Genomic DNA, 12,847 nt, shown 5'->3' with positions numbered 1-12,847 from the left:
GCAAGAATACGCATGCACAAATCCTAATTTACGCACAAATCAAGAATTATGCACGCACAAATCCAAGTGAGTCTAATTTCTCTCCATACTGCTCCACCAGACTCAGCAACAGCTTCATACATCAGGCTGTCAGGATGCTGAACTCCTTCCAAACTCTCCACCTACCCACCACCTGGCCCCTCCCCCACATGAACAGCGCTTAAAAAACCCACATGAACCATAATGCCTACTTATCATTTTGAACCCCCCATCTATTGTACATTTGTAAATTTAAATGTATTGCCTACTGTAGATTGGAAATCTGATAATTGCCTTATCTATATTTTATTGGTTAATGTTATAAATTGTCTTTTCTGGGAGAGCAGGAAACGGAATTTATTTTTTTCTTTAAAAAAAAAAAAAACGGAATTTCGATTCATTGTATGTCAGCACATGTGAAGGATTGACAATAAAGTTAACTTTGACTTTGAAAGTGTATTTTTTTTACAGTGAAGTTGAACTGTGCAGCTCTTGCTAGGTTTTGGCCATTAAGAGACTGGTCCTAACAGCTCTTTAACCATCAAAGGTTGCAGAACCCTGTCATAGACTCATAAAAATACATGTGAAGAGCTTTAAATTGCTTTGGACTAGAACAAAGGTCTGGAGCCTTCAACACTTAAATAACCATTAGGGTCCATTCATCACTGACCAAAACAAAGTAAAAGGCCAAAACTCCACTTCACCCTTTAGGGAAAAAAAGTCAGTATTTATGTCATTGTTATTATTATGATAAATATAATTAAACTATTTTTATATAAATAAAACAAAAAGCAATGATGTATGTTATGTGATTTTAATTTTATTTTAAATGAAAAACATTTTATTTTTTTTAACCTGAGAGCCATTAAGGAGGGGTCAAAGAGCTGTTAGTACTAGAGGTAAAGAAAACCAGAGGAAGGTTTCTTTTACATGGAAATGAAATCTCATTTTGAAGCATATTGTTCAATTGGATGTGTAGACAAAGATACCACAAGTCATTCTGTAACGTGTCAGATTAATGTCCAGCATAGACAAAAATGTATATGTACATTTCTTAATGTTGTCTTGCAGCTTTTTATGCCTTAATGGGACTCTGCAAACGAAAAAAAAAATTAGATCAATAATCTATCAAGTTTATTTTCAAAGCTTGTGTTATCCTCAGATAAAGCACATTGGCCAATTTACTGACTAAAACATTATCAAATTATACAATTATATATATTATTTAAATTACTTCACTTTTATGTATTTACACTGCATGCAAATATCACTCACACAAACACACACAAATCTTTATACCCTATCTCTGCTTTGTTGCAATGTCACTGACACTTTATTTTCTTGCCAATAGGAGTCGTTGTAAACAGTCCTAAGCATCGTCATAGCTCTGTGAGAAGTTCCATAAGGATATCTTCCTGACTACCACAGAAAAAAAACAAGTATTCAAACATTGTTAAAATTCACCAAAAACTACAATTCTAAGGGCCCCGCCCTTCACATCTGGTTCAGTGAGAAGACCCAAATGTCCTCTGTAGATAATAAAAATGAGTTCCTTAAGTGATATGAAATGGTGGGGAGATTTTCAGGTTTTGATCTCTACGGAGGTCAAAACCTGATATAAAGGTCAAATTATATGAATGATATGAAACAAAATTCCTTCATAAGTATCTATTTGGTTTAAAGAAAGGCCCTCAGATAATTTTTTGACTATTAAAAAGAATGAAATACTATAAGCGTTTTAGGCATTTCACTTTGATGATTCAAACAACATGTTTACCACACTTGTGGAAATTTATGTGGTTTTGTTTTGCAAAGTCAGCTAATATCCTAACAATTATTTAGTGAAATGTTGTGATAAATGTTAAAGCTGAAAGTTTTGCTCTCAAATGATGTTCGATTGTATATTTTTGTCATTTCATTCAATCTTTCTCCTCCTCACACTTGAACACCAGATCAAGGTCCTTTGAAGTTTAGACTAAACAGAAGTCACCTGACCTTCACTCCTGAACGTCCTCTAGAACGTGGTTATCACTGTCCTCGTGCTTAAGTCGAGTGGATAAACCGGTTGTCCTCTTCACCAGTCAGTTATAACCAAAGGAATCTATGAAAGAGAAAACCGGTTTCTCGAACCAAGAAAGTACACATAAATGGGGCCACCCTTAAGCTCCGAGGAACATGACTGTACTGTCCCAGCACGCCTTAAACTATTTTTAGTGGTTGTCAAAGCTGCGTTTGTCTTTACTGGTTTGTCTGGAATGTGGATCTATTATCTGTGGATATTGGTGATGTGACGAAGCTGAAAAGGGCTCAGCTTTAAGCCAACGGTGAACACGTCATGAGTTTTGCTTTGACTAAACATTTTGTTGCTGACTGCTCACATGCATTCTGACTAATCATCGGGGAAAAAAGAAGATTCCAGAAGTTAGACTGTTTGTGTGATCTATCATTGCTTATTGTTCATTTATAATTTAACTGAAGATCTGAGACTTTTCTCATCTGTGAAGACTTTTAAATGTAAATCAAAGAAGGATTGTTTTAACTTAGCATTTAGATAACTCATTTAATCAACTTATTTATGAATTTTAAGCAGTGTGTGGTTTATCATTTTTTATATTGTTGCCCCTTCTATCTTTAAATCTGCACAGTGACTTCTAAAAGTATTAGCTACAGCATTTCCTTCCATTGTTTATTCATCTTTTATAGTTGTTACTTATAATCTGTTGTGTTTTATGACTTTTTGTTGTTTTACCTATTTATATACACTCATTAGCCATATTATTAGGCACACCTGTCCAATTGTTTGGCGATACAAATTTCTAATCAGTCATTCATGTGGTAGCAACTCCATGCATTTACCATTTAGACGTGGTCAAGACAATCTGCAGCAGTTCACACCGAGCATCAGAATGGAGAAGAAAGGTGATTGAAGTGACTTTGAATGTGGCATGGTTGTTGGTACTAGATGGGCTGGCCTGAGTATTTCAGAAAATGCTGATCCATTGAGATTTTCACCCTCAATCATCTTCAGGGTTTACAGAGAATGGTCAGAAAAAGAGAAAATATCCAGACAGCAGCAGTTCTGTGGGTGGAAATGTCTTGTTGATGCCAGAGGTCAGAGAATTTCCAGACTGGTTCCAGCTGATAGAAAGACAACAGTCAAATAAACACTGGTTACAACAGAGGTCTGCAGAAGAACATCTCTGAACGTACAACACAACCAACTCTGATGCAGATGGACTACAGCAGCAGAAGAACACACCGGGTATCACTCCTGTCAGCTAGGAACAGGAAACTGAGGCTACAATTCACACAGACTCACCAAAACTGGACGATAGAAGATGGAAAAACATTCTATGGTCTGATGAGTCTCTATTTCTGGAGGATGGTGGGGTCAGAGTATGGCATCAACAAAATGAAAGCATGGATCTATCCTGACTTATATCAATGTCCTGGTGGTGTAATGGTTTGGGGGATATTTTCTTGGCACACTTTGGGCCTCTTAGTACCATTTGATCATGGTTACAACACCACAGCCCACCAGACTATTGTTGTTGACTGAAACCAACAAGACCCCCCAAATTACTGCCACCACCTTGATCTGGAATGTGGGTCTAGGGATTTGTTATTTCAAAAGGGTGGATTTGTGCTACTCAAGGCATTAATAAGCGTGTCTTCCTTACAAATGTATCTCCCCAAACTGGAGCGAGTTCCCTCCTCTAAAGACCAGATCGGTCGAGGCCGGGGTTAACAATGACCGCCATCGGTGCTGTTCACCGACAGGGTGCCGGTGGAAATTGGACTACTGTTGGTGGAAGAAGGAGAGGAGGAAGGCGGGTTCGTAGGGAGAGAGAGAAGAGGAAAGTCACTAGTGTTGGACTGAGAGTTGGGACTTTGAATGTTGGAACTATGACAGGAAAGGGTAGAGAGTTAGTGGACATGATGCAGAGGAGAAAGGTAGACATACTGTGTGTCCAGGAGACCAGGTGGAAAGGTAGCAAGGCTAGAAGTTTAGGAGCAGGGTTCAAGTTGTTCTATCATGGTGGAGATGGGAAGAGAAATGGAGTAGGAGTTATCCTAAAGGAGGAGTTTGTTAGGAGTGTTGTGGAGGTAAAAAGAGTGTCAGATAGAGTGATGAGTCTGAAGATAGAAATGGAGGGTGTCATGTTCAATGTTGTCAGTGGGTATGCCCCACAGGTAGGATGTGAGCTGGAAGAGAAGGAGAAGTTCTGGTTGGATCTTGATGAAGTGATGATGAGCATCCCTGGAAATGAGAGAGTTGTCATTGGTGCAGATTTCAATGGTCATGTTGGTGCAGGAAACCGAGGTGATGAGGAGGTGATGGGCAGGTTTGGTATCCAGGAGAGGAATGTAGAAGGACAGATGGTGGTTGATTTTGCAAAAAAGATGGAAATGGCGATAGTGAATACATTCTTTGAGAAGAGACAGGAACATAGAGTGACCTATAAGAGCGGAGGTAGAAGCACACAGATAGACTACATCTTGTGTAGACGGTGTAATCTGAAGGAGATCAGTGACTGTAAAGTAGTGGTTGGTGAGAGTGTTTCCAGACAGCACAGGATGGTGGTGTGTAGAATGACTCTGGTGGTGAAGAAGATGAAGAAAGAGAGGGCAAAGGCAGAGAAGAGGACAAACTGGTGGAAGCTGAAAAAAGAAGATTGTTGCATGACTTTTAAGAAACAGTTGAAACAGGCTCTGGGTGGTCAGGAGGTACTCCCAGATGACTGGATAACTACAGCTAATGTGATCAGGGAGACAGGTAGGAGTGTACTTGGTGTGTCATCAGGAAAGAGAGTTGATAAGGAGACTTGGTGGTGGAATGAGGAGGTGCAGGAGTGTATACGGAGTAAGAGACTAGCTAAGAAGAAGTGGGACACTGAGAGGACTGAGGAGAGTAGACAGGAGTACAGGGAGATGCAGCGTAAGGTGAAAGTAGAGGTGTCAAAGGCCAAACAAAGAGCTTATGATGACTTGTACGCTAGGTTGGGTAGTAAGGAGGGAGAGACTGACCTGTACAGACTAGCAAGGCAGAGAGATCGAGATGGGAAGGACATGCAGCAGGTTAGGGTGATCAAGGATAGGAATGGTAATGTGGTGACAGGTGTCAGTGGTGTAATGGAAAGATGGAAAGAATACTTTGAAGAGTTGATGAATGAAGAGAATGAGAGAGAACAAAGAGTAGAAGAGGTGACGGTTGTGGAGCAGGAAGTAAGAAAGATTAGTAAAGGTGAAGTGAGAGGGGCTTTGAAGAGGATGAAGAGTGGAAAGGCTCTTGGTCCTGATGATATACCTGTGGAGGTATGGAAGTGTCTAGGAGAGATGGCAGTGGAGTTTTTGACCGGGTTGTTCAACAGGATCTTAGGTGGTGAGAAGATGCCTGAGGAATGGAGGAGAAGTGTGATGGTGCCCATTTTTAAGAATAAGGGAGATGTGCAGAGTTGTGGTAACTACAGAGGAATAAAGCTGATGAGCCATACAATGAAGGTGTGGGAAAGAGTAGTGGAAGCCAGACTAAGAGCAGAAGTGAACATTTGTGAGCAGCAGTATGGTTTCATGCCAAGAAAGAGCACTACAGATGCAACATTTGCTTTGAGGATGTTGATAGAGAAGTACAGAGAAGGTCAGAGAGAGCTCCACTGTGTCTTTGTAGATCTGGAGAAAGCTTATGACAGAGTGCCCAGAGAGGAACTATGGTATTGTATGAGGAAGTCTGGAGTGACAGAGAAGTATGTCCGAGCAGTGCAGGACATGTATGAGGGCTGTAAGACAGTGGTGAGGTGTGCTGTAGGGGTGACAGAGGAGTTCAAGGGGGAGGTGGGATTACATCAGGGATCAGCTCTGAGCCCCTTCCTGTTTGCAATGGTGATGGACAGACTGACGGATGAGGTTAGACAGGAATCACCATGGACTATGATGTTTGCAGATGATATTGTGATTTGTAGTGAGAGCAGGGAACAGGTGGAGGTGGAGTTAGAGAGGTGGAGGTTTGCCCTGGAAAGGAGAGGAATGAAGGTTAGCCGCAGTAAGACAGAGTACATGTGTGTGAATGAGAGGAACCAGAGTGGAAGAGTGAGGTTACAGGGAGAAGAGATAAAGAAGGTGGAGGAGTTTAAGTATTTAGGGTCAACAGTACAGAGTAATGGAGAGTGTGGAAAAGAAGTGAAGAGGAGAGTGCAAGCAGGTTGGAATGGGTGGAGAAAAGTGTCAGGTGTGATGTGTGACAGAAGAGTTTCAGCACAAATGAAAGGAAAGGTGTACAAGACTGTGGTGAGACCAGCCATGTTGTTTGGACTAGAAACAGTGGGACTGAAGAAAAGACAGGAAGCAGAGCTGGAGGTAGCAGAGATGAAGATGCTGAGGTTCTCTTTGGGAGTGACCAGGATGGATAGGATCAGGAATGAATACATCAGAGGGACAGCACATGTTAGAGGTTTTGGAGATAAAGTCAGAGAGGCCAGACTGAGATGGTTTGGACATGTTCAGAGGAGAGACAGTGAATATATTGGTAGAAGGATGCTGAGTCTAGAGCTGCCAGGAAAGAGGTCTAGAGGAAGACCAAAGAGGAGGTTTATGGATGCAGTGAATGAAGACATGAAGGTGGCTGGTGTTAGAGTGGAGGATGCTGAAGACAGGCTTAGATGGAGGAAACTGATTCGCTGTGGCGACCCCTGAAGGGAAAAGCCGAAAGGAAAAGAAGAAAGAAGAAGTCTAACTTATTAAATACAGAAATAAGTTAAAGACATCTGAATTATGAGACAGAAAAGTAAAATTTCCCTATCAATTCTAACATGTAAAGTCACTTCCTGTTTTCTGTTGCTAAGAGATATGTATGATGATGTGTGTGTGCGATGCTCTGGTTTGAAAGTTTGTGGTGGGAACCCTTGATGGTGAGTAAAACTCTATTCAAAACCACCTTTAGAATCAAACAAATTTGGCTAGGGGTGGCCAAGGTGCAGCGGTGTGGCGGTCGACTCCTGATCGGAAGATTGTGGGTAAAATTCTTGCCTTGCTTGTCCATGTGTTGACGTGTCGTTGGGCAATACACTGAACCCCAGCAGAGCCACCACCAGTGTGTGAATGGGACTGTGACTGTAAAGCGCTTTGGGTTTTCAAAGGAGGTAGGAAAGTGCTATACAAGTATATGCCATTTATTATGGGGTGGTGAAATTACAGTCCGGGTGTTCAATATGAACTACAGAGACTGCTAACAGACAGATGAGGGAGGAATAAAAGACAATTCAGGCTGGGGTCAGGCGCTGTCCTTCAACCTGTGATGCTGCTTCGCCACACTGACCATATCTTTATGACCACAGTGCACCATCTTCTGATGCTACTTCCAACAGGATAAAGCGCCACAAAGCTGGAATCATCTCAGACTGTTTTCTTGAACTCAAATGGCCTCCACTGTGACCCAATCTCCATTCAATAGATCACCTTTGGGATGTGGTGGAACAGGAGCTTGTCATCATGGATGTTCAGCTGACAAATCTGCAGGTACTGTGATGATATCTTGTCAATATGGAACAAACTGAGAATGTCTCTAGAATCTTGTTGAACTGCCACCAAGGATTAAGGCAGTTCTGAAGCAAAAAGAGTGTCCAATCCGGTGCTAGAAACATGTACTTAAGTATGTCTTTTATGTCCAGCACCTTTTGTTCTACAGCATATTGATGAACAATGTTCTAAAAAAGTAAAGTGACTGATTGGTTGTTCGTGTTATCTCATCACCAGGTCAGACATGAACTGAAAACTCTAGAATGCTGAGAAGAAGTAAATAATGAATTGATATAAAATATTTTTTTCTTTTTTTGCATCCTCTTGATTCTGTTATTTCCATAACATTCAAACCAGATTTGTTCCAATAGTTTTTGAGTTTTTCTTATAATGTATTACTTTCTTTGATGACTATGTTTTGATGTTCACCTTTTGGCTTGGTGGATGACTACTTCACAATGGTAGTTTGATGACCTTCCTGACACAAGAAACAGTAAGTCCCAGTTAGTGTCAAGGATCTTACTTCAGGACTCGCACTGGATTACACTCATACACGCTCTGAGAATTGAAACCATGTTTTCTGCATGGCAGCCCTATACCCAGCCCAATGAGCCATCTATCTGCTTTTGAAGACAATGTTTTACTGAAAAGAAACACAATCTTGCATATTTAAAAAAATATATATACTTTACAAATACATTAGAACATTTAAAGCCCATTCAGGCCTTGAGGCAGATCGTTTTTTCCATTATTTTCTGACAACACTCTCATATTTCATGTGGGTTTTTCTCACACATTACCATCCCAATGCTTAGAAAAATGCTGCAAGTCCTGCATGACACACCCACACAATAAAATGCAGTGTCACTCCTACGAGTCATTTCTTTTTTCACCAGCTGATACTTCTTCAGCATGGTTCTGGGAACTTGGTGGAATAAGCAGCTAATGCTGGAAGGTGTTTTTCTGATTCAGTCGATTCCTCCACAGTAAGGTTTTTCTTTTCATCTACACCGTTATATAAACTTGTTTGAACTGTTGTGGTGGAAAAAAATGGCTCAGCCAGGAAATCAACTCAACAGCACCAGCTTCTCCTGTATGATCTGTCAAAGACTGCTCAAGGATCCAGTGACTATTACCTGTCGACACAGCTACTGCATGACGTGTATCAAAAGCTTCTGGGATAAAGAAGAGGGAAAAAGCATCTACAGCTGCCCTCACTGTAGACATACATACACAATCAGACCAGTCTTGGTGAAAAACTCCGTCTTAGCTGAATTATCAGAGCAATTCCAGAAGACTGGACTTCAAGCTGCTCCTGCTGATTGCAGTAATACTAGACCTGAAGATGTGTCCTGTGATGTCTGCACTGACAGAAAAATTAGAGCATTGAAGTCCTGTTTGATCTGTCTGGCCTCTTACTGTGAGGAACACCTTCAGCCTCACTATGTGGCAGCTCCGTTCAAGAAACACAAGCTGGTGGAACCCTCCAAGAACCTGCAGGAGAATATCTCCTCCACTCATAATGAGGGGATGAAGATGTTCTATCACAATGATCAGAATTTTTTTGATTTTTTTCATCCTGTGAATGAACATACCATATATAAAACAATCTCAGCCACAACTGAAAGGAAAAATAGGGAGAGAGATTTTGAGAAGTTTCAACAACAAATCCAGCAGAGAATCCAGGACCGAGAGAAAGAGGTGAAGCTGCTTCAACAGGAGCTGGAGGCCATCCATCACTCTGCTGATCAAACAGTGAAGGACAGTGAGGAGATCTTCACTCAGATGATCCGTCTCATCCAGAAAAGAAGCTGTGATGTGAAGCAGCAGATCAGATCCCAGCAGCAAACTGAAGTGAGTCGAGTCAAAGATCTTCAGGAGGAGCTGGAGCAGGACATCACTGAGCTGAAGAGGAGAGACGCTGAGCTGAAGCAGCTCGCATTCACGGAGGATTACAGCAATTTTCTGCTCAACTACCCGTCACTGCCACCACTCAGTGAGTCCTCACACTCATCCAGCATCAATGTCCGTCCTCTGAGATACTTTGAGGATGTGACCGCAGCTGTGTCAGAGCTCAGAGACAAACTGCAGGACATTCTGAGAGAGGAGTGGACAAACATCTCACGGACACTCACTCATGTGGATGTTTTACTGCCAGAACCAGAACCAAAGAGAAGAGCGGACTTCTTGAAATATTCCTGTCAAATCACTCTGGATCCAAACACAGCACACACACATTTGTGTGTAACAGAAGAGAACAGAATGGTGACGGTGATGAGTCAGCAACAGTCCTTTTTTAATAATCCAGACAGATTCACTGGGTTGTTGCAGGTTCTCAGCAGAGAGAGTCTGACTGGACGTTGTTACTGGGAGGTGGAGTGGAGAGCAGAGGGAATCGTTATGGCAGTCACATACAGGAACATCGGCAGAGCCGGGAACGGGGAAGCATGTCGTTTTGGTTGGAATGACAAATCCTGGGCCCTGTACTACCACCAAAACAGTTACAGATTTTGCCACAACAGTATGTCAGCCTCCATCTCAGCTCCTGTTTCCTCCAGAGTAGGAGTGTACCTGGATCACAGAGCAGGAGTTCTGTCCTTCTACAGCGTCTCTGAAAGCATGACTCTTCTCCACAGAGTCCAGACCACATTCACTCAGCCACTCCATGCTGGACTGTGGTTGTATAAAACGAGTGACACTGCAAGGCTCTGTAAACTCAAGTAGTTCAAGCAGTGAAAAAACAACATTTATGTGTTTCAAAAAACAGAATCATATTGGCATGAAAAAAGCTATCTGGTAAAACAAATTTGATCTTTTGTCATTAAAAAAAGAGTATTATTTCTTAAAAATGTTGCTGTTTTAACAGATGAATATTGTTAAAGATTGGGTGCTTTTACATTAGGCGTATGGTATTTAATAGGTGTCCTACAACCCCAATCCTAATCTCTACCAGGTTACTGGAGAATGCTCTGTTTTTTTGGTCAAAGTTTATTACCAGGTTGAAAAAAGTGAGTAAATAGTAATATTTTATTTGGCTGTAAACATATGATTGATTTTTATTTTAGTTCAATGTTGCATTTAGCCAGATGGCAATCACAACAGCACAATAATGATTTAAAATGCCCCAATCACACACTGAAGAGTTTTAATGACAGTAAATCTCCCTTTTGTTTGTTGGTGAATTACCGATCCATCATCATCACTGTACAACCTTTTTCCAAATGTCTATGTCCTCTCATAAGGATCAGTTGGATTAACAATTTTTTGATTACCTTAAAAATCACATTTTATAATGGAAAACTTATATGTTTGTCTTGTAATAGAAATACAATGATGCATTGTACTTTTTAGAAATGATTAAAGTTTCTAAACTTGTTATCTATGACTGTGTTCTTTCTGGTTTGTTTTGTTTTAAATCATGAGTTTCATTTTTGATAGTGTCAACAAGATGAGATTAGTTTATCCTTCTTTCATCCATCCATCTTCAGAATTATTTTTGGGGTCACAGAGTTGATGGAGCCAACCCAGCCTCTGCTGGGTGAAGACAGGGTACACCAGGGGTCTCAAACTCGCGGCCGCACGGCCATCTGCGGCCCCCGCGGGATGATGATTTGCAGCCCGCGTCTTCATATGAAAGATTACTGTTAGTGCGGCCCGCAAGGTTGATATGAATGACAGTTGCTCTGTTCAGAGCTGAACGAACCAATCACAGTGAGGTATATGGCTCTGGAGGCGGGACATCGGCGGTCTGTCCAGTACCTCCTCACTCATTCATTCATTCCTCCAATCAGCTGGGCGGAGGAGGAGCCATGAAGCACCGAACGCGAATGTGTGACAAATTCTCGTGCCCCACGCGTGGAATTTGCTGCTGTCGCCGCGCCGCGTGTCGAAGGGGCTACCAGCTCCGTCTGTGGATGTCTCTCTCAGAATGAATGAGAGACATATATGATGTCGAGGAATACGTTTTTTTGACGTGGTGGCTGTTCCTAACCAAAACTCCACAAGCTCCGAGCCACAGACCTGTAGCCCGCCCCGCGCGGCGATCCGCTGCACCCGCCTGTCAGACACGTGATCCTGGGCTTGGCTCGCACGTGCGCGCGCGTGTCTGTGACTGTTAAGGTTCACACACCGACTGTGTCGGCGCGCATTCCAGTCCATGTAAACGCGAGTAGAAGTCCGATATTCTGCTACGCGCGTTTGAATAGAACCCCCATTGAAAGCAGCCCCCCCCGAATGCGCACTGACGCCGGAGTCACACCGGACGCGATAGCGGCGCGGAACGGAGTGCGCTTCCATTCGGCGCCCATGTTAACCTATGGCGTCGGTCACACCAGGCGTGGAGGGTCCGCGCGGTGCAGCGTGTCAGTCCCCGATCCCCTTTACCTAACCACGCCCTAATCGCGCGCATGTATATTACGTCACTTCCTCTTCGCCGCCAACCTTTGCGACGGTGGAGAGTTTTGGATTTGATTTGCGTCAGCTGGATTTGATTTCCGACAGTTGGGTGATCGGGTAGCCAAAACAGAGATCCTAAAACTGTATATTTAACAGCTGATCGCCACAGTCGCTACTATTCCATGAACCATATTCCAAAAACATCCATTCTTCTGTCAGTAACGGATCACCTCCTTCAACAGAGTCACCACGTTCAAAGGATGACTGCAGTTACAACCTGAAAGGTAAATACGACTTAGTTTAAGTCCTTGATATTTGTGCTTCGTTGATAATTTAAACAGTTCATACATTTCCTAAATACAACGTTATCATATTTGTTTACATAAAGACCCCAAAACGTGTTTTGTATGTTAGTTTTAGTATTTAATTGTAGAATTTTCCTGATGATCATGGAGGACATAAGAAGAAATGAGGATTAAAATTGTGTTTTTTAACATTTAATGATTGAAATAGTTGTGAATCAAGAGCAAATGAAAACATGTTAGTAAAAATGTTGTAGTTGTGTAAAATCTACAAGTTCTACAGACACATTTCTGTACCGTCACAGTAAATGTTAAAGTTGTTGATGGTTTCATAATTGCTGAGGCAGGAGAAATAACATTTCCTTTAGTTTGTAATTACCATTTAATCTAAATTTTAGATTATTTTCTCTATGATAAATATGATAAACACATGAAATTCTCTGTTTTTAGATGGAATATGTCCTGGACAAAAACCGTCCTCCAGGAGCGCTCATAGTGAAGGAGGATGATATCTGCTCAACCTGTGAAGACTTTAGTCATTCTGGTGCATCTTTTCTTTGGTTATAGACATGATGGTGTTAATGTTTGTGTGTTTCTGTTTCCTTTAGGAGAAAAATGTC

At 41.8% G+C, this 12,847-nt stretch overlaps 1 protein-coding gene and 1 long non-coding RNA gene across 2 annotated transcripts; both read left to right on the top strand.

The window, feature by feature from the left end:
- Positions 1–8,444: 8,444 nt before the first annotated feature.
- On the top strand, positions 8,445–10,899 carry LOC112144214 (E3 ubiquitin/ISG15 ligase TRIM25-like). Its single transcript, XM_024268576.2, has one exon. It carries the CDS (start codon positions 8,581–8,583, stop codon positions 10,252–10,254), a length of 1,674 nt encoding a protein of 557 aa, XP_024124344.2. The 5' UTR covers positions 8,445–8,580; the 3' UTR covers positions 10,255–10,899.
- Positions 10,900–11,901: 1,002 nt separating this feature from the next.
- On the top strand, positions 11,902–12,751 carry LOC112144443. Its single transcript, XR_002918898.2, has 2 exons — positions 11,902–12,209; positions 12,678–12,751. It is a non-coding gene; the product is annotated as an uncharacterized LOC112144443 (long non-coding RNA).
- The last annotated feature ends 96 nt before the right edge of the window (positions 12,752–12,847 follow it).

Source organism: Oryzias melastigma, linkage group LG17 (assembly GCF_002922805.2).
Source record: "Oryzias melastigma strain HK-1 linkage group LG17, ASM292280v2, whole genome shotgun sequence".
Lineage (NCBI taxonomy): Eukaryota > Metazoa > Chordata > Actinopteri > Beloniformes > Adrianichthyidae > Oryzias > Oryzias melastigma.
The sequence above is the reverse complement of the archived record's forward strand: the minus strand, read 5'-3'. Positions and strand labels throughout refer to the sequence as shown.

Coding starts and splice junctions, on each gene's coding strand:
- LOC112144214 (XM_024268576.2), top strand. CDS start 8,581: ATGGCTCAGCCAGGAAATCAACTCAACAGCACCAGCTTCTCCTGTATG.